General features: G+C 42.4%; 1 protein-coding gene across 1 annotated transcript; it reads left to right on the top strand.

Annotated features, from left to right (window-relative positions):
• Positions 1-339: 339 nt before the first annotated feature.
• LOC115867484 (lysine-specific demethylase 4D-like) lies at positions 340-17,814 on the top strand. Its single transcript, XM_060303934.2, has 2 exons — positions 340-1,301; positions 17,677-17,814. The coding sequence occupies exon 1, from the start codon at positions 618-620 to the stop codon at positions 1,248-1,250; it is 633 nt and encodes a 210-aa protein (XP_060159917.2). The 5' UTR covers positions 340-617; the 3' UTR covers positions 1,251-1,301; positions 17,677-17,814.
• The last annotated feature ends 4,649 nt before the right edge of the window (positions 17,815-22,463 follow it).

Consider the following 22,463-nt stretch of genomic DNA (forward strand, 5'->3'; position numbering starts at 1 on the left):
GCTGTACCAGTTTACGTGCCTGCCAAAAGAGTGTACTTTTTGCCCTTAAATTCAAACTTTGAGATTAAGATTGCTATACAATTTTCTTTTACTTGATGTTAAATCAGTTTGTTTTGTCATCCACTTATTTTCAATATTTTTTACTTTCTTTAGGTTTGGCTTGGAAACTTCCATGAAGAGACTTTCTGCTACAGTGAGGTGAGAAGCCACCCATGCGCTCAAGCCTGGGAATCTGGAGAGGTCTCAGGCACTTATACCCCCAACAGAGGAAACTCACAGAGCTGCAGGCTGAGGCAGGACTTGGCTCAGAGAACCGTCTCCTCTGGGAGGAGGTGGCTCCACAATGCTGACAAGAGTGGAGTCCTTCTGGTGGTTTGACAAGCCTAGAGAAGGTACCACCTCATTTGGTAGAATTTGAAGATTTCAGCAAATATATTGTTTACGTGGAGTGGCAAGGTGCACACCGAGCTGGCCTAACCAAGGTAATTCCACCGAAAGGATGGAAAGCCAGACAGACGTACAGTGATATCGATGACATCTTAATAGCCGCTCCCCTCCAGCAGGTGACCACTGGGCAGGCAGGTGTGTTTACTCAGCCCCACAAAAAGAAGAAAGCCATGACCATGAGCGAGTATCGCCGCTTAACAAACAGTGAAAGACACCAGACTCCATTTTACTCTGATTTTGAGGATCTGGAGCGAAAATATTGGAAACCACGCCCCTATGATTCACCAGTATATGGTGCGGACGTCAGTGGCTCCTTATTCGATAAAAACCCCAAGCAATGGAACCTTGGACACCTGGGAACCATTCAGGACCTGCTGGAACAGGAGTGCGGAGTGGTCATCGAAGGCATCAACACCCCCTACCTTTACTTTGGCATGTGGAAGACCGCCTTCGCCTGGCACACGGAGGACATGGACCTTTACAGCATCAGCTACCTGCACTTCGGGGAGCCCAAGACTTGGTATGCGGTGCCGCTGGAGCACGGCCGGCGCCTGGAACGCCTGGCCAGGGAGCTTTTCCCAGGCAGCTTGCGGGGCTGTGAGGCCTTCCTACGGCACAAGGTGGCTCTCATCTCGCCCACGGTCCTCAAGGACAACGGCATCCCCTTCGGTCGGGTCACTCAGGAGGCTGGAGAGTTCATGGTGACGTTTCCCTATGGCTACCACTCTGGCTTCAACTGCGCGGAAGCCATCAATTTTGCCACCCAGCTCTGGATCGATTATGGCAAAGTGGCCTGGGAATAGGGCTCTCCATGGCCTTTGGAAAGATCTTCATCAGAATAAGGGAGATTTCAGGTGAGCACCCTTAGGATATTAAAAATGGGTGGTTGGGTGGGGACTCTAAAAGGGACCTATAATTACCACCTGCAAAGGGTGTTGGATGTTAGAATAGTAACATTAACACCAGAGCTTTGTAAGGTACTGAAATTGTGTGTGTGTGTGTGTGTGTGTGTGTGTGTGTGTGTCTTCTGTTTTCCTGAAGCAATATGGAATGCAGACTTTGTTTTCTTGGAGCAGCACGGAAATAGGAAGGTGGGGAGGCTTTATCTTCCTTTCCAGCCAGGCTTGGAGATGGAACAATAAGATGAGTGTGGCCATGAAGAGGTGAGGAAGATGGGCCGTGTCCCTGGCATGCACTGTAGAGAAGAAAGGAGACTTGGGGAGGTCGGCATTGTCACAGACTGTGAGGCCCCCTTCCCTGGCCCCTCTCCAGAGCTGCAGAAGCTTTCCTTCCTCATCATGGCAGAGAGGGTGACCCCCAGGGGAAGCTTTGTCCTTGGTATGGGAAATTCCAGAAAGGCTATTACTCTGGATAGTAATAACAATTCTCTATTCAGTTCTCCTTCCCTATCACCTTCCCTGCAGCCTCTTATTTTTCTTTTAATGGTGAAGTAAATAAATGTGATGCTGTTGATGTGGTTTTGTGTTGTCCCTCCATCCACAAAGTCAGTCCATCCATGGACCCCCTCTGTATGCGTATGTGCAAAGTTGAACCTGAAGCGTGATGTCTTTTGTAAAGCAAACTTTTCGGTAGTCACTGCTTTGAGCTTTCCAGCAGTTACTTAGAGGGGAGAACTGGACTTAGAGTCAGCAGAAATGGCATTCAAACCTGCGCTTTGCTACTTTCTAGTCGTGGGACCTTCAGCAAAAAAATTCATTGATATTCTCTGAGCCAGAATTACAGTGCGAGAATTTTGTGAAGATACTGGGGATGTAAATATGACAGGCATGTAAGAGGTGCTCAGTTAATTTGATGTGCATCCGTACACTCTCCTGGCCTCTAGGGCCAGCCCAATGCCTAGGACATCCGCTCGTATTCTTTCTCTGATGCTCAGTTCTACTGTTGTTTACCTCACCACACCCCCAGACTTACACGTTACTTTTCTTTTCATTAATAGACTTTAATTTTGCAGAGTACTTTGCAAAAAAACTAAATGGAAAATACAGAGGATTCCAACATACTCATTCCCAGGCTCCTCCACCAGCATCCACACCAGAAAGGAACATTTGTTACAATCGAAGAACTTGCACTGACACCTCATTATCATCCAGAGTCCTTAGTTTAATTTATTCACTCTTGGTGGTGTACGGTCTATGGATTTGACCAATGTATAATGACATGTATCTACACTTATAATACCATACAGAATAGTTTCATTGCCTAAAAATCCTCTGTGCTCTGCCTAATCATCCCCCCTCCCACCCGACAACCACTGATCATTTTACCGCTTCCATAGTTTTGTCTTTTCCAGATGACTTCTTTCTCGTAGTAATATGCCTTTAAGTTTCCTCCACGTTTAGTGGTTTTATAGCTCATTTCCTTGTATTGGTGAATAATATTCCATTGTATGATGTATGACCCTTTATTTATCCACTCACGTGCTGAAGGACATCTTGGTTGCTTCCAATTTTTTCTGCAATTACAAATACAACTACTATAAACCTTTGTGTGCAGGTTTTGGTGTGGATGTAAGTTTTCAGCTCATCTGAGGAAATACCAAAGAGTGCGACTGCTGGATTGTATGGTGAGACTATACTTACTTTTGGAAGAAACTGCTATTTTTTTTTTTTTTTTTTTTTTTTTTTTGCGGTTCGCGGGCCTCTCACTGCTTTGGCCTCTCCCGTTGCGGAGCACAGGCTCCGGACGCGCAGGCTCAGCGGCCATGGCTCATGGGCCCAGCCATTCCGCGGCATGTGGGATCTTCCCGGACCGGGGCACGAACCTGTGTCCCCTGCATCGGCAGGCGGACTCTCAACCACTGCGCCACCAGGGAAGCCCTGCCAATGCTTTTTACTGGTAGAAACTGATGGTTTGTTTTTTTTTTTTTGCTCATGATCTACCGCATGTTTGCACAAAAGGTCACACATACCCATTTACAAATTCCACTCCTTGTCATATTTGTCCTTGTTGCAGTGTTACAAAGGCTAGGTAAAGATTTCACAAAGAGTCAAGAGCCAGAGGACCCAGCCTTTATTCAGACTCCTACACCGGCTTGTTTAGTAGTCTTTCAACAAATCAGGTTTCGATGGCTCTCCACTTGCCAGTTTAGGCAAAATGAGCTCTTAGCCACATTGCACCTCTGTTAGAGTTTGCACATAACAAGTTCAGATCAGGGCAAACATAATTTGTGCTAAATAAATATTACCTATTATCACTATTACTTAGGAGCCCAAAGTTGTAAGATGGACATTAAAACCTGTACTTAAACGTATCCCATAGAGGTTGGAGTTCGGGTCTTGGGACTCCTGTAAGATTTGTATAAAAGGTCAGTTATGGATCTGTCTGACTACCTGGCCACAGTGAATTATTCGTAGACATTAACCATTACACCAATTCAGTTTCCGTGTGTGTAAGGATTCCTTTCCAGATATTTGGAAATAACTTCACCATGATATTTATGTCGTTAGATTGTGACCATATATGGGTCTTGAAGTCGCTTTTTGCCCCAATGTTTGTGTTACCTTTCATCACTTTAAATAGGAAAGCACAAACAGTTGGTAGGAATTGGCTACCGAGATAAGTGGAATGGACACTGATCTGAGTTGAACAGATCCTGGTGAGGAGCAGCCCTTGCCCATCCCGCTCTGCTCACCAGCCGCTCAAACTGAAATGCCTCCCAAGCTCCTTGTCATTGACCTGCAGTGATTACAGGGGAATAGTGAGACCCTTCTCACGGTTCCTCAGCAAGTGGTGGGTGTTAGGGGGATAAGCAGTTTCAGGGAGGACAGAGGAAGGGCAGAACTGAGCCCTGTTGGGCATGGGTAACATGTTGGAGGTGCCACTCAATGAAAATGCAACATTTGTGTGGCCGGGTTTCTGGATTTTTCTAGGTTCCTGGCATCCAGTATCCTCGTGCCCTAAATGTTCAGGCCCCTCTACCTAAAAAAGAGCTACGTCCAGGCCTGTAGACCTCAGAAGCATCTTTTCTTTGTCCCATCCCTCAGAGAGTCTCTTCTCAAAAGCTTCACATGGTGTCTATATATTTCAGTGCTCATTCACTCACTCTCTTATTATTTAATTCATTCATTCAGCACATGTTTGCTAAGCACTTACCGTGTACCAGGCACTGTTTGTGGAATTGGGGACACAACAGTGAAAAAGGCAAAGTTTCAGTTCTCCTGGAGCTTATATTCTCATTATAAAGAGAGACATAACAAGTATAAAGAGAGACATAACAGTCATAAGGGCTAGGAGAAAAAATAAAGCAGAGTAAGGGGTTAGAGAGTGACAGGACTGCTATGTTGGAGAGGGTGGCCTCTTGGGAGTGTGGTCTTCGAATGAGCACTGTGGACAAGGGAGTGAGAGCATCATTCTAGGCAGAGGGACAACACATGCAAATACCTGCGGTGGGGCACCCTTAAGGTGCTCACAGATTAGCAAAGTGGCTGGAGAGCAGGAGAGAGGCGGCAGGAGCTGAGGTGGGGGGAAGGCATAAAATGTCATGACTCAGTGAATGCAGACTCCTCCCACTGAGTGATTGGGACCATTGGTGTTTTAGGTGCCCTGGGCATGGAGAAATTTGGGGATCACAGAGTCTTTGAAAGCACGGATAATTCACAGCCATCCCTGGAAATGGCTCTATCGTTCCTACCAGATGCAAATCCCGACAGCAGAATGTCTGTATGTTCTCGTTTCCTGCTGTACCAGCTGACATGTCACGTTTCTGACTTGTGTTGCATTAGGTGGGACTTTAACAGAGCCAGGAGATCACTGACATTCACTAAGTTGACAACAGCCATCTCAGCTATGTATGAGCAACAGCAAATCAATGCAGTCAGTATTTTGGAATTGTGCTGAGGCCCATATTCACATAATGTGGAGGGCAGTGAAGGAATCTCCTCAGGAGACTTCAGGAGAAATCCTCTGGAAAACCAGCTACCAGGGGAGAGATCAGGTGTGAGAGCTGAACGGCCTATAGATTTAGAATTTGAGGCTATGCATGGGAAATCCTGGCGCCAGAGACGGATAATTTTTAGGAAAGAGCTAGGATTAAGAATTTGCAAAGAAAGAGCTTAGGATCCATTCCCTGGGAATGTCAAGGGTCTATTGCATAAGTTTCTTTTTCCTTAGAAACTCCTTAGTAACTAGGTGACCTAACCTCAGCTCTCTCGTGGTATATCACCTTGACTGTACTTACACACGACCCTCTAGGACCCTGAGTACTTTATTACCCTATGGTTTAGCTCATGGATTGAACCAGATTACAACAGTAGATAATTATCTTTCTTGGCTTTCTCTGTTTAGTGAGGACTCAATGAATATTGTCTATTGAGTGAATGACTTGAAACCACCAATAGAAATGAAAAAAAGAGCTAGTATCATAAGAAACACCTAAAATAAATAAATAATTCCTCTTACAGCATAATTGCTTTCATGTTATTTGTCTTTTAAAATAAGATATCCCTTTCTCAGCTAGGGATTGAAATAACTTACAGAGCCAGAGAATAAACTCTGTTTGTCTTATTCCAATATGAGACCTTCATTCATTGACTCCACAAATATTAAGCACCCTCACCGTGCCAGGCTAGTCCTACATGCTAAGGAAACATAGTATGACGTTTATGATCTGCTTGGAGACAGACAGGCAGTTAGGCAGTTTCACCACGCCACAGCTTCTTCCCAGCTACCATAACCATAGCCAGGCTCTCCCCCAAACTGCTGGTTTTAGAGCCTCTGAAGAAAGGTATCTTTTACTGGGAACAGTCAGCCTCAAGTTTAGGGCCAAAGCCTCTTGGGGCTCTCAGAGCTGTTTCAGTCTGTTGTCGGGCTCATGGCAGCTCTCTTGTTCACTTTTCTCAATCGTACCTGACAAATGGGCACAGGTCACCTTTTGGGAGAATGATGGCTACCCCGGGCATTCCTTTCTCACCAGGTGTGCAGGGGGATGGGACTGACTTTGAATGCTCCCACTGGCTGCTTCACTCTAGGAAGTGAGTGTGGCTTACTGTCAAATCCCTCCCTTCCTCCACTCATGACATTGATATTCCTTGGCTCCTTTAGGGAGCCTGGTCATTTCAATGCCATTTCCTGTGTTCCATTCCGTTTTCCCACCATCTCCCCCCTTGCTGTGGACCGAATGTGTCCTCCTTAAATTCATACGTCGACACCTTAATCTCCAGTTAGGGATTTGCAGGTGGGGCCATTGGGAAGTAATTAGATCATGAGGGTGGAGCCCTCATGAATGAGATTAATGCCCTTCTAAAAAGAGAGAAGATTATCCTCTTCAGCATGTGAGGATGCAGCAAGAAGGTGGCTGTCTGTAAACCAGGAAGAGAACCCCCACCAAGAACCTGACCATGCTGGCACCCTAGTCTTGGACTTCCTGCCTCCAGAACTGTGAAAAGAAAATGGTGCTCAATCCCCCCACTTTATGGTATCTTGTGATAGCAACCCAAATGGATAAAGACACCCCCGTAACTGCTTGTCTACAGTTCACACTGGCTACTCTAGGAGAAAGGTAAAAACAAGTAGGCTAGAGACAGGAAACGTGGTTACCATATTATGAGGGTCTACAATGTGCCAAGAACCTGACTTCCAATTTGTATACATCGTGCACTTTTCTTTCCAGAAGCTCAGTCTGTAGAGTCGGGCAGATGGAGATTGGAAGCCCAGCTCTGCCTTTTGCTAGGGTGACTGGCAAGTGACTCAGCACTCCGCGGCCCCTGCTCCTGGGAGAGCCAGCGGGGCCCAGCACACACCCTGTGTCCAAACACAAGGGCTGCGCTCATAAAACCGTGGGACCTCGGTGGGCTGCTTCTGGACATGATAATAACAGAACTCACAACAATAGTAAGGTTGTGAAGCTCAACTGACTTAATATAAGTAAGAGACTTAGAGTAGTAACTAGCTTGAGGAAAAACAAGCTATTATTTCACATCTAGTTGAAGATATTTTTTTAAAAAAGTGTGATTTCAGCACAGTGTTTGATGAGAAGCACACAACAAAGTCCAGCCATTATTGAAGTTATTATTATACTTATTTTGTATTACTTTAATAATATTATTCATTACTATTATTAGTTTCAGACTTAGAGGTGACAGACGTGGGGTTGTCCCTGCTAAAGTACTTGAAAGGAGAATGACAAAGGAAAAGACTATAGCTTCTTCTTCCTTTTTATTAACTCTTTATTTTATATTGGAGTATAGGTGATCAACAATGTTGTGTTGGTTCCAGGTGCACAGCAAAGTGTTTCAGTTATGCATATACATGTATCTATTCGTTTTCAAATTCTTTTCCCATTTAGGTTGCTAGATAATATTGAACAGAGTTCCCTGTGCTATGCAGTAGGTCCTTGTTGGTTATCCATTTTAAATATAGCAATGTGTACGTGTTAATCCCAAACTCCCTAACTATCCCTTCCCACATTCCCCCCAGTAACTGTAAGTTTGTTCTCTAAGTCTGTTTCTGTTTTGTAAATATGTTCATATGTATCATTTTTTTTAGATTCCACATATAAGCGATATCATACAATACTTGTCTTTGTCTGACTTACTTCAGTCATTATGACAATCTGTAGGTCCATCCTTGTTGCTGCAAATGACATTATTTCATTCTTTTTAATGGCTGAGTAATATTCCATTGTATATATGTCCCACATCTTCTTTATCCATTCCCCTGTCGTTGGACATTTAGGTTGCTTCCATGTCTTGGCTATTGTAAACAGTGTTGCAGTGAATATTAGGGTGCATGTATCCTTTCAGACCATGTTTTTCTCCGGATATATGCCCAGTACTGTGATTGTGGGATCATATGGTTGCTGTATTTATAGTTTTTTTTTTCTTGTGGTACGCGGGCCTCTCACTCTTGTGGCCTCTCCCGTTGCAGAGCACAGGCTCTGGACGCGCAGGCTCAGTGGCCATGGCTCACGGGGCCATCCGCTCTGTGGCATGTGGGATCCTCCCGGTCTGGGGCACGAACCTGTGTCCCCTGAGTTGGCAGGTGGACTCTCAACCACTGCGCCACCAGGGAAGCCCCCTAGTTATAGTTTTTTAAGGAACGTCCATACTGTTCTCCACAGTGGCTATATCAATTTACTTTCCCACCAACGGTGTAGGAGAGTTCCCTTTTCTCCACACCCTCTCTAGCATTTATTAAGTGTGGATTTTTTGATGATAGCCTTTCTGACTGGTGTGATGTGATATCTCACTGTAGTTTTGATTTGCATTTCTCTAATAATTAGCGATGTTGAACATCTTTTCCTGTGCCTCTTGGCAAAGGCTGTAGCTTCTTATCAATCAAAGCGTGGCCAGGATTCACAGCACGGACATCGCCTTTGACTTCGGTGAAGTTCAGGAGCTCAGACTTCGGCCGCAGACCTACGACTCAGAGTCTGCATGTTAAACTAGATCCCAGGTGAGTCAGGGGTATGTTCAAGGTGGAGAGGCACTGCTCCGGTGTGCTGGAAACACACTGATGTCTAGATCCTCCCCCCATCCTCTCACCACCCCAAAATTCCAGCTCCATTGGCTGCAGTACAAATGTTAGAACTGCTGTGCAGTCATGCTTGACACCCACCCATCTATCTTGGGCAGTTAGGCTGCAGGGGTCGATGGGAGTTTAGTTTCTTCAGCAAGTGCCAGTGAGAGGGTTTGTTTGTTTTTTTCTCGAAATGCCCAGTGGAAGGATGGAGGGACACGGAGAGAACACATTCTTCTCTCCCGCCCCCGCCGTTCCCCGTCTTCATTCCAACTATGGACACGTGACAAGGCTCTGTGCAGGCTTCTTGGCCAATGTTTCTGTTTCTCTGGTTGCTGTTCACAGTGTCCAGCTCTGCTGGCTGGCAGTCTATCTGTCAGGCCCGTGTACCTGGGGCTTGGCTTTTCGGTGGTGAGAGTTCGTATTTCCTTGAAATGGGTTCATCTCCTTCCTTCATCCACTCCTGCCAACTGCTCAGAACACCCAGAGCCTGCAGACCTTTCCTGTGAGACCCTTGACCCCTGGTAGAAAATTCCCATTGCCACCCGGCTCAGGCCAGTTATCTCAGTGACTGTTGCTGTGAGGAGGGCTGCTCATGCCCCATCGTAAAGCCAAGGACTCTCCTGGGGGCCAGTCTACTATTGTTTTGTGGGAATGAGGGTCATGGGGGTGTCATTTTCTGAATTTTCCAGAGAAGCTAACAACTTGGGATTTTATGAAAAAAATCATGTAAATGTTGACAGCTAGTTAAAAAAAAACTTCCAAGTCCTGATAGCCAAACAAAACATTTCCGGAGCTCAGACTTGCCCCCTGTTCTAAACAGCCCATTTGGATTGCAAAGACTCCACAAATCATAGAGTCTAATCCAAATGATCTCGCTGGTCCTTTGGAGCTGCTAGAAAAGGGGAGACACCCGGAATGCCCTAAGCCACGTGATCAAGGGTTTTTAATCCATTGACTTGTTAGTTTGGTAGCCCCTCTGCTGAAGGCACGTCTTCCTTAGGCCTAAGCATGGCTGTTTCTCACACTCACATCTAAGACCTCTGTATGTCCTCCTAGGGGGACAGGGGACCTCTCTGCCTGACCTGAGGCCAGATATGGTAGGAGTTGTGCAGGGCAGTTGTATTTCCCTAGGACAGCAGAATGGAACGAAAGAAAGGACGGGTTACACTCTCCAATCTTCTCCCTCCCCTCTTTTCTGCCCTCCCTGAATGACAGACAGCCCCAGCATTTGACAGAGCCCCTTGTTTAACGCTGCCACGTCTCTGCTAGTGACCGAATGTTTCTCCCTCAGTATTGTCTTTATACAAGATGATGTGACTTGTGTTTGTTGCTAAAATTATATCTGTAACAGATGCCCCCATTGTTGGGCCCTCGGTCCATGTGGAGCAGATTAATAATGCAGAGACAAAGGCCTCAAATACTCAGTGACTTTTAGAGCAGAATTTGCCGCAAGGGACTGGGGCCTTACACTGTGTTCGGCACGGTGATCGGACAGGCCTGTGAGAGAACAGGAATTGCGACCACAGTCTAAATGCCATTGGAATTGTAGACAGAGCTCTTGGGGTAAACGGGCAGGGAGCATAAAGCATCAAGAAGAGGCATCCGCATGTGGAGACAAAGAGTAATGTGGTTAAAATGACAGGTCATCTAGTCACCACTGGTGGACAAAATTAGGAGACAGGGGAACCAGGTAATAAGTCTAGGGAGACAGTAGATAGTTCAGTGAACATGGCCAATCTCGTGGTTCTTTTTGCTGCTTTCCATTTTTCTCAATAAAGCCTTTTAAGACAGATCAGAGGAGGGTGGTCACCTACCATGTACCTCCTGGATCTTAGCATGGACCACTGGGACTTTTCTTGCCCTTCCCTCACCTTCTTATTGCAAGATAATTTGTGTTTTATCTTTATTTTATTATAGTATAGTAGATTTATCTCTACAATGTTGCTTTAATTTCTTCTGTACAGAAAGGAGATTCAGTTATATATATATAGATTCTTTTTCATATTTTGTCCATTATGTTGTATCCCAGGATATTGCACATACTTCCCTGTGCTCTACAGTAGGCTCTTGTTGTGATCCATTCTATACAAAATAGTTAGCAGCTGCTAATCCCACACTCCCCGTCCTCACCCTGTGTTGTGTTTTTCAATATCTGCTGAACGTGGTTTTTTTTTTTTTTTTTCCGATTTTTTTTTAGTTGCGTGAACCTTGGCAAAATTACTGTTGCACAGCGAGGTGGAGAGCGCGTCTCATTGTCTCGCCTGCTACACGGGCCCACACACTAGCAGGCATTGTCCTAATGAGCACTTCCTGCCCACAGTGATCCCAGCGCTAGTGCCCCGGAAGGCTACCTGAGACTTGGTCAGGGCCAGTGGATCAAGGGTTTTTCGGCCTCTGGAGGGTTGTGCTGCAAAGGTTCTGTGCTCTCTTGATTTGGAATTGAATTGTCAAGGTGAATCCTGCAGCTAACCTGTTTATAATCTGAGTTTAATCTTTCTGAAAAGAAAACAAGAGCCCTAAAAATACCTGTCTTGTAAAATCCAGATTTTTATAATTGCATTTTTTTCCCCCTAAGTGAAAGACTGGCCACCTACCTACAGTGAAACTATATGGAAGGAACAAACTAGCGTTTACTCAGTTTTGCTATAGTTTAAGTGTTTCACATTGTTTAGTTCATTTCATTCTCATGTCCAAAATATCACATAGGTATTATAATTCCAATTTTAAAAATGAGGGACTTAAGGCTCAGAGAGCTCAAAAAGCTTATAAATGGCAGAGCTTAGATTTAAATGAAAGTCTCCTGATAGCCAGACCTCTGCTTTTCCCATTTATCTGCACTTCTGGAGTCCTTTTGCAATTGCCAGATGCTGTTATATTCAGACTAAGACAGACACATATAGACAGAGATAGGACTGAATGTTTGCCTTAATATTTTTTGCAGTGTTAAAAATAAACAGCAATTATTTTAAATTCATAAATAGTTATAATGGAATAGATACTTAGGCAAATAGATTTCTGAAATAAGTGTTTAAAGTTCCATGTTGAAAATCAAGATGACCTGGTAGAAAGCTGAGATTGTGAGTTCCAGGACAGCAGAGACCATGTTTTATACACTCTTTGTCTCCTGCAGTTAGCCCTGAGCCTAGCCCACATTGGGGAGGAAGGCACTCAGTGTCTGCTGAATGAATAAATAAGTGTCTCCTGTATCCACATCAATATTTGGAAAAAAAGAGACCATCTACTTAAGTCAAATGGTCCTCCTTCACCCACTGAACAGACTGTTGTCTTCAACATTACTGCCATAGACTGAGTGTTTGTCTCCCTCCAAAGTTCATGCGTTGAAACTTAAGTGATGGTATTTGGAAGTGGAGCTTTGGGGAGGTGATTAGGTCATGAGAGGAGAGCCCTCATGAAAGGGATTAGTGCCTCTAGAAAGAGACCACAGAGAGCTTGTTTGCCCCTTCTGCCATGTGTGTATATAGCAAAAAGACGGCCATCTATGAACCAGGAAGTTGGTTCTCACCAGACACTGACTCTGCTTGCCCCTCGATCTTTGACTTCCCGGCCTCCAGAACAGTGAGAAATAAATGCTTGTTTGTAAGCCACTATGATATTTTGTTATATCATCCTGAAAGGACCATGAAAATACTAAATAATATTAACAGGGGTTAGGCAAGAGAGCCAAGCCAAGCAGTTTATCCATATCTGGAGAAGGTGGATTTTGGTCATCTTTCTTCATCAGAACCTCCATTTCCTGTTTGTATTATAAAATGACTCAGGGCCTTGGTGATCTATGAACAACTAGTGAAAATGAAATACTCCTGTGAGTTTTTTAAAAATGTATATTTACGGAACCTACAGTAGTTTCCAAACTTCAACTGAATTTAATATTATTTGCTTTGAAAACGAATTTCATTTTCCCACTTGTAAGTTTTTCTGTATAAAATTTTAAATACACAAAAATAAAACAAAATAATTTTATTTACCTATGGTGAAAAGCCAGTTATTGAGCTTTTCTCAGTCTTTTATTATCCTTTGCATATGTTCACACACTGTGATCACACCATGCATATATTTTTTATTCTACTTTTCTAATTATTCTTTCTAATATAAACATATTGATAGAACTTCATTTTCCTTTGTTCCTGGCAATTAAAAAAACTTTCATACTACAAAGGCAAAATATGTTTTTTCCAGTTAAAGAAAACAATACAGATGAAAGATACACAGATTATTCAAAATGAAGAAAATTTAAAATATGGAAGTTTAAAACAGAATGTTCTGCTTTGTCCCGTTGACAGTCGAATACATTTTAAAGGGGACACGCAATCAGCAAGAAACAAAAGGCCAGGGAAGCTCCTTTTGATCCCCTGCCTAAATATATAATATTCACTCATGTCTGCGTGTCTGCCATCTGAATAAACTCCTTTTGGGGCCCAGAGTTGAGCTGAATTAAAGTTGGTCGGGGAGGCTTAGGAGTTGCTTATAGAACTAGTCTCCAAGGTGCACTAGAGCATCACTGGAAATTTGCTGGTATTTAAAAAATGTGTTTATTGCATCTTCTCTTAGGGATAGCGGGGTCTATAATTGGAAAACAAGACTTTCATTAGTCACTTGGGGAATGGTAGTCCAAGGATCACTATCCTCTTAAGAGGAGAAGTTGGTTAACTTAGGGCTTTGGATTTGTTCCCTGCTGTATGCAGGTTTGGGGTGAGAGCTGGATTTCTGAGCCTCATTGTCAGAGCTCCTACTTCTCTGCTGTGTCTCAGAGTATCAGTCACTCTAATAAATGATTAGGAAAAGAATGTTGACCTAAAGAGGCATAAAGCTTTTACCTGTCCAAGGTATCCACATCTCAGTGGGTCTCAGTTATATCACCTTTCTGAGTTCCTGGCTAAGATAAAGGGATGTGTACCAGATGCTTCCCCAAACTCCAGGCTAAGTATGAAGTGCAGCTTCTCTCTTGCCTGGGAAATGGGTCAGTCATGTTATCATTTGCCATTGATATCTTGGACATTGGTTTAAAAATGAGCTATATAGCGTGGCTCTGATGAAGTTAGAAGACCTATATATATTTTATATCTGTATCATCTATTAAATATTCATTTAGTACTGTTTATGTGCTATGTATTTTTCTAAGCTCCTTGTATCCTGAATTTCATCACATCTAAGATGCCACTGATTATAAGCTACACCATTATTTTTCCTACCACTGAGGCAAGTAAACTCTGCTATGCTATTGACTGTAAATTGCACCTCAATTTCAGACATGTTAAAATGTGAAAAATGCATGTCCTAGAATCAATGACACATGGTATATTAATGCATGTTTTCATAATTAAAACAACTCTAGGAGGTAGGTTCTATCATTATCCTCATTTTGTAGATGAAAAAAACTGAGGCATAGAGAGGTTCCACAATATGCCCAGGATCACACTGCATTTGCACCCAGACAGTCTAACTCCAGGGCCCAGGACATAACCACTACACTCTTCTCCCTGCAGAAAAGGAAAGCGGAAAAAAAAAAAGTTTCAGAAAAGTTATTTTAAATATTTCTCTGCATGAGGAGACTCAAAGTTATTCCTGTCTGCAGTTGTCCCCTAACATCTGGATCAATATCCAAAAGCTGAGCAATCCGGAAGTGCTCAGGAGTTCTATGGACCATATGTCCATTTTAGTGCAAGGTCATGGGGTGAGAGTGTGCATGTGGACACACGGCTGCTTCTCTGAGGACTGAGGTTGTCTAGTGTTACTTCTAGACATCATCCAAGGTTTAGCTTTGCCAGAAAGAAGACCTTTCTGCCCACAGTTTCAGGAGAGCGTGATTCAGCCTCCTGTTGGCTTGGGTGTCAGCCACCACTTTTGACTCTGAGGGTTTCTGCTTCTCACTTGAGGGTTGAGCCTGGTGTCCTTTCTTAGGTTTAGTCATGATGAGGAAAATGAATCAGGCATCCTCACCCAAATAGCACCTACTCCTCAGCCTCCTTGCCTCTCCTCATAATGCAAATGTGGTTAATTTCCTCACTACCTGTCAATTTCATACAAGTGTTTGACAATCAACAGAGAGGAGTGACAAAGAAGTAGCTTCAGGGAGCTAGAAATTTAATCATTATTCTAGTTTACAAGCCACAGTTTCAACATATCTCATCATTAAGTATGATTTTACACCATTGCTACTGTCTTTCCAGAGCTACTTCTCCCCAGATTAGCTTCAGCGACCCTTCTCTGCCCTCATAGCACATAGCTCTCTTAAAGAGCACTTCTCACACTGTATCGGAACTCCTTGTCTGTCTGTCTGTCTTCCCTACCTACTTCAGTTCTGTGGTACAAAGTTCTGTATCTGTCTTGCACTGGACTAGAGGTGACACAGCATAAACTGCACGTTAGAGAACTCACTGGGGACGTGAAAATTCCTCAGCGTTGCCCTTCCCTGTCTAAGGCAGAGCATCAGTTAACTTCTGCTTTCTTTTCTGGTTACCCATGGAGCCCTGCGAGGTGCTGGCATGAGAGCAGGGACAAAGTCAAACCTCATTCCTCCCTGAATAGTGGACATCTAGCCAGTGCTCATGGTAGAGGTTTTAAAAACCTTTTGAAAATGAATGAATGAACTAGAGCCATGAGACTCCAAATGAAATTTTATGGGCTTTCTCCCTTACTTTTATTCATTTATTTACTCAGTGTATTGAATACTTACTGTATAGCAGGCACTATGTTTATGTCTGAGGGGCAAGGTAGCAATTAGATACAGGGGAAATACTGGGATCAATCAGGGAGTTCTCTGGTGGTCCAGTGATTAGGACTCCGTGCTTCCACTGAAGGGGCCTGGGTTCGATCCCTGGTCAGGGAACTAAGGTCCCAAATGCTGCAAAAAAAAAAAAAAAAAAGGCACAATCAGAAAGGGCCCTTAACATCACGTAGGTCAGGAGGAGGGCGAGGGGTGAGTGAGGACATGCTTGTTAGGAAGATGGATGGGTTGAGGACCTAATGTTTAGCTGGATTGTGTTTAAAAAAAAAAAAGTAAATGAAAGAGATGAAGGGATGGGAATACAAGGTGAGAATTCCAGGCCAAGGGTAGTATTTTATGATGCAAAGTCTCAGGGACAAGAGAGTGTACTCTCTGTGGTAGAAACGGCAGGAAGTTGAATAGTACGGCTCAGAGCATTGATGGCAAGGTGGCACAGGCCAGTGGTGAGGCCCAAGAGGAAGGGATCAGATGTCAGTGGTTTTGGGGGTCAGGTAGGGAGCAGGGTTTCATCCTAAGGCAAATGGAGACCGATTGACGGGCTGTTAGAGTAGGATGATGTCATCAGATTTATTTTAGGAAGTCACTCCAGCTGCAGAATGGATTGGTGGGGATGAAGGGATTCAAAACTGGGTATGAGAGATGAGGTGGTGAGGACTGCAGGGCTGGAGAAGGGTCCAGTTTGACTCATGTCTTCAAACAGCTTGGAAGAGAATCAACAAAACCACTGAAATCCAAGTAGAATGTCATTTTATTCCACATCAGCCATTATTCTTCCCCTTCAGGTCTTTGCTGACAGCTATTGACACATGTTGGATTGGCATGGGTGTGAGTACAGAGGCCTAAGAGGATCTGGGTTGAAACCTCGTCCCCAGGAGAAGAGAGTCAGTGGCAAAGAAAAGGGACCAGAGGTGATCAAATGGAGACAGCCAATTATTGCTAAGAAAGATGCTGGGAAAGACAGGCTTCCCCTAGAATGAGCTGTCAGTAAAACTTTAATTAGATCAAGGTACTCCCATGACATACTGTGTTCTAGGATCTTGGGGTGAGGACATCTGTAATTTGCAAAAGTAAACTCAATGTCATCATATAACTTCTCTTTGGAAAACAAGCTAACAAAAAGAAGCTTTCTTGTTTGTACTATAAACTAAAAGGAACTAAAGTAGGCAGAATCAGCCTGGCTGTGGGATGTGCAAATGTTCTGTGTTATGTGCGTGTTGGTCACTGACAGGGGTCTTGGGAAAAAGTAGAATTTGCCGAAGGCGGTGGGGGAGTAGTGGCAGAGATAGTTATGCTTATCAAAGGGGGGGGGCAGGGATCAAGAAAGTTTGAAAAACAGTGAATTAAAATCATATAAATGCTTTAGTCATAAAAACTGAAAATTTATTTATATATTCTGTATTTTTTGAAACAACATAATTATCAAATTTGACATCTATTACTCCAGAATCTGTGGTAGCCAATGGGACCCAGAGACTAAGGAGGTACAACCCTGTCCCCCAAAGTACATGATCTACTAGAGAAGACAGACAGAGGAATGATTAATACCCTTACATGACAAGTAGCATAATAGAGCATGTATAAAGAACATGAGAAAGAGAGGGATTGATTTCTAGTTGTTTAATTGTGTTTAGAGTTGACAACATGAATCGACTTTGGGGAACATGTATAATCCTAGATAGTAATATAAATATTAAACAATCCCATGAAAACCCTAATCCTCACAGCCTCGCATGGAGAACATGGCAGAGGTGTACAAGGGTAAGGATGACCTGGCTGAGGGACAAGTACCACGTGACCAGGGTCATCAACTCCAGATCAAAGGGGACTCCAAGTCAGGTTGTTACTGTGACATCACACTGTATGTGCCTTTTTTTAATTAAGAAATAAATTTAGGTTTCATTTCAGGGGCCAAACATAGGCAAACTTTTCAGGTATTGAAGCCTCCAAGGAATTGGTTCTTAAGCTCCAAAATGTGCTCTTCTGACAATTTCTCTCCTATTTTATAGGCTCACCTCATGGATTTGCTGTGACTTAGAGGAAAGGCCAGGCTTAGGAAGCAGACGGGCCTGGCTCAATTCTGGCTCAGGACTCACTGATTATGCCATCTTGGACAAGAATCTGAATGCTCTGGTCCAGTTCCCCACGTGGCACGCTGAGGAAATATGACTAAATAATAAGATGTGAGTGAATGCACCCTAGTAGGCTCTCTGCTTCTGTCTCTACCACCACCGCAGTAAAGGTACCATCTCTCATCTGGATCTTTATAAATGTTTGTCTTCATTTATTCTGGGCCACTGCAGTCTGTCCATTTCTTCCCAGAAGACAAATGTGATTGTGTCTCCGCCATTGAAAGATCAAAAGCCTCACCATGATTTTTATAATATTTCTTTCCAAACTCCAGGACATGAGTCATTACTGGGTCATAGAAACGACATTGTGGGTTACCAGCAGCATATTTTTTAAACGGGAACACAATAGAACACAACAGAAATACTAGATTGCAATGTCAATTTTAAGCATAAGGATTGTTACGTGAAGCTTGTTTTCTCAATATGGGTCCGGGTTTTAGTATTTTCTGAGAGAAGAAATAAGTGCACCTGTGAAATAAAAATAGGACGATGGTGGGGGGCAGGTAAGGAAGCTAAATACACTTGAAAAAGCTAAGGGGACAGAAATGAGCTGTTGAATATTAAAAGTTTGATAGGAGAAATGAAAAAGTCAGTAGAAGTTGGTTTACAAGATAAGGATGAGAAAAATTTTCAGAAGATAAAGCATAGTGATAAAGAGAGAGAAAATTGGAAGAAGAAAAGACACAAAAATTGGAGGTCCAGTCCATGAGGTCTGATATCCAAATACAGGAGATAATGTACAGGGGGAAGAACTAGAGGAAGTTGTCACAGAAGGAACTAAAAAGTTTTCATAAAACTAAACAACCAGAATTTTGAGACGGAACAAACTTAAGAGCACTGAGAAAAAGAAATGCTCCTATAAACTAATAGAGAGGAACACAACAAACTAGGACTAGGAATCATACTTACATCTCCCTTATTCTTCATATCATACTCGCAAAACAATAAAAAATTAATAGAACAAACCCCCAAACCCCAGTTAGAATTAAAGGTATAACTAAAATCCAAATTAAAAGTACAATTAACATATAAAAAGGAAAAACCCCATAAGATAATATTTATCTGTCTCTGCAGGGGCAAATAACTTTCTAAGTTTCTAAACATAAAGGCCATGAAAGGCATTACAAAGGAAAAGACCCACTCAACATTTTAATATATTAAAATGAAATATATGCCAAAACCATTTAAAATTAAATATAAATTAAAGAAAGAGCAAACTGGAAAAAACTATGAACAGATTAAACAAAGGGTTTAACATGTAAAGTATTCACATAAGCAATTCGTAAAATGTGCATATACTGTGTAAAATATGCGAAATATTCACATAATATATAAAATGTTCTTGTAAGTAAATGAGAAATAACACTAGAACCATATTAGAGAAAAATGGGCAAAGGATATGAACCAATACAAACGGCTAGATTCACTGAAGAAGAAAAAGTCAATCTTAGTTGTAATTTAAGAAGTATAAATTAAAACTTGAGCTACAGTTTTTCACCAAAATTTTTCACAATAATTTTCTTAACAAATTATTAAAGATTGTTTTTCAGAGTAAAGTTAATGGTGATGATGTAAACTGATATGTTTCTGGAAAGTTTTGGTGATACATTATAAGTATTTTTAATGTTTAAGTCTTGCAATGCAGTAATTCCATTTCTAGATATCTAATCCAAGGAATTTAATTATTTCACTAATGTTTTACCAAATAAACTGATCTCCTTACTGAAGTATAGGATATTTATAAGGGATTAGTAATACTTGTGGAAAAGTAAAAAACAAAATGACTCTCCAGTAATAGGGGAAACTTTGAGTCACTTATCTTCATCAAATAGAATTTATTTAGCCATCAAATATTATGGTTATAATTATTTTCAATAAACAGTGAGTAGACTTTCTAACTTGAGAAAAAATTTAGTAAACACAGCATTTAGATATTGGCTGTCAGCAGAAACAATGGCTAACGTCTGAGGCATTATGTCAACAATCCTCATTTGAAATAATAGCTTTGAAATATGCACGGAACATAAAAGACAAGAAGGCTTTCCTGCTGTCCTGAAATTGCTGAGCAATCTGTACAATAAGCAAACAGGACAATGGCCACAGTGAGAGGATTTATTAAACTGACTTCATTTCTTACCTTCCCCAGTTTAAAACACACACACACACACACACACACACACACACCAGGAAAGCTTGGAGGAATTATTTTTGAAAGACTCCTAATTTCCGGAAATCCATCAAGTCTAATCATTGTGCTAAAAATACTTTTCTTCAATTGTCAGAATTGTCAACTTTCCTTAGATGAAAAATTTCTGTGTTACTGGGGATACCATGAATAAGGGTAAAATGGAAGAGTAACTGAAACGAAAGGGTACTTATTCTCAGCTAGTACCTGTGGCTCCAATTGAAAGAATTCATGGAGGCGGTTTCACAGTAAAAGCAACCATCTGAGACCCATAGAGAAGACATTTGTCTGGAGCACTGAAGGATCACCGTAATTGTAATCGGCAAATTCTGAGAAGTTTTGATTTGCGCACAGAGTTACACTTACAAAATCAGAGTGTTTCAGTTGGATGCTCAATATCTGAAGACTGATGTGTATCTAGATTATTTATTTTGTATAGATGGAAGCCCGGCCTCATTCCTCCTAGGATCCTTAGAAATGTAAGAAGGAAATAATTTAGTTTATAAAACAAATACAGGGGACTTCCCTGGCAGTCCAGTGGTTAGGACTCTCTGCTTCCACTGCAGGGGGACGGGTTTGATCCCTGGTCAGGGAACTAAGATCCCACATGCCACGTGGCAAAGCTAACAAAAACAAAGACAGAAACAAATATGCAACTCTAACCTTGTTTTAGTTGTCTATTAATAATTCAGTGGGAAATAAGGGCCTCTGTGATATTCATAATCAGCATTTTATGGTGTATTAGGGGAAAGACCCTTAGCACGGTATTTAAATTTTTGACATTAACTTTCCTTCTAAATTATTTCACTCTTCTCTTTTCATTTCTTTGAGGAAGTGTTCATATAGAATGAAAAATTTCATTATATATTTATATAGTTTTTTTTTTTTCTTTTCTTTTCTTTTTTTTTTTTTTGCGGTATGCGGGCCTCTCACTGTTGTGGCCTCTCCTGTTGCGGAGCACAGGCTCCAGACGCGCAGGCCTAGCGGCCATGGCTCACGGGCCCAGCCGCTCCGCGGCATGTGGGATCTTCCCGGACCGGGACACGAACCCGTGTCCCCTGCATTGGCAGGCGGACTCTCAACCACTGCGCCACCAGGGAAGCCCTATATAGTTTTAAATAAAATCATTGTAGAAGAATTTTTAAGATTAAAAATTAGGGTGAGATGGGCAGATTATCACATGATACAGGTGACTGCTACTTGTAGATCCTCAGGGTCTGGCTTGAGTGGTGACAGCTATAAGTAGGAGAGGAAGGCAAGCTGGATCCTTGGCTCCTTATATAAGGAAGGAGAGCACAGGGAGCCTCCCTGGGGTATACAGATGTCGCTGGGGACTCACAGTAGACTGTCCTGGGATCCCCTGACCTCACCGATTATATGACTAGGGAGAGGGAGATGTAAGAACGAACGGTAACTGGGATACTGTATTCCCATCCTTAGAAAAAAAGATTTCTAAAGGAGGAAGTGAATTTCAGGAGAAAGATGATCAATTTCTACTAAACAAGTTGATTTTCAGGGGCTCAGTGGCCAGTCAAGAAGGAAAAGCAAATCAGAAGCGCAGGAGAAAGTCAGTGCTATTCGAGAAAGCTATGGCACTAAATAATACCTTTAAAGAGAGGGAGAGTGTGATACTAAAGAATGCCGTGAACATAAAAAGGAAATTTAAGGGGAAAAATAAAAAGAGTTCAAAGAGAGATGAGAAATTAGCTTTGAAATAAGACTGCATTTGTATAGTAGAAAAAGAAGTGTAACGAAGGAGAAAGAAAAGAACCGGAGAAGACTATCAGTACCCTGGAGGCCAGAGACATTTTAGGAGGAAGGAGGCGCGCCATGAATCAATGATGTAGAGAGATAAAGTGTAACCCATGGAGCAGAACTTGGGAGACGATGTGATGATTTACAGAGATGAATTTCAGTGGAGAAGTGGGTTCAGAATCAGAAGACCAGAGAGATGAGGAAATGCTTTTGTAAACGTAGATTATTTTTGTTTCTGTTTTGACATGTTGGGTATTGAAATGAAGGAAAGAGAATGGATGCAGCTTAAATCAGGAAACAGACTGATGACTGATGATTCAACTCTTTACAGAGTTGATAGTGATCATTTAATTGACCATAGTTTTGGAATGCATGGGAGGTGTCAATTTAAGGAGTTTAAATGACAAGATTAGCTCTGGAGAGGGGGAGTATCTTCTCTTCTCCTGAGACAGGAGAGTAGGAAGAAAGATGGGGTGTAACCAAGAGGAGAGAGATTGCAGTGGGCGCCAAATGATTTTAGTTATTTATTTTTTTAATAAACATTTTTGGAGTGTGCACTATATAAAGTACCAAGATCCCTTGGAAAATATGATGACGAAAAACTCCTAGACAGTGCTCTCAAAGTAGTTTTTTTTTTTTTTTTTTTTTGCGGTATGCGGGCCTCTCACCACTGTGGCCTCTCCCGTTGCGGAGCACAGGCTCCGGACGCGCAGGCTCAGCGCCC

The sequence above is a fragment of the Globicephala melas genome, chromosome 8 (assembly GCF_963455315.2).
Source record: "Globicephala melas chromosome 8, mGloMel1.2, whole genome shotgun sequence".
NCBI classification, from domain to species: Eukaryota; Metazoa; Chordata; class Mammalia; order Artiodactyla; family Delphinidae; genus Globicephala; species Globicephala melas.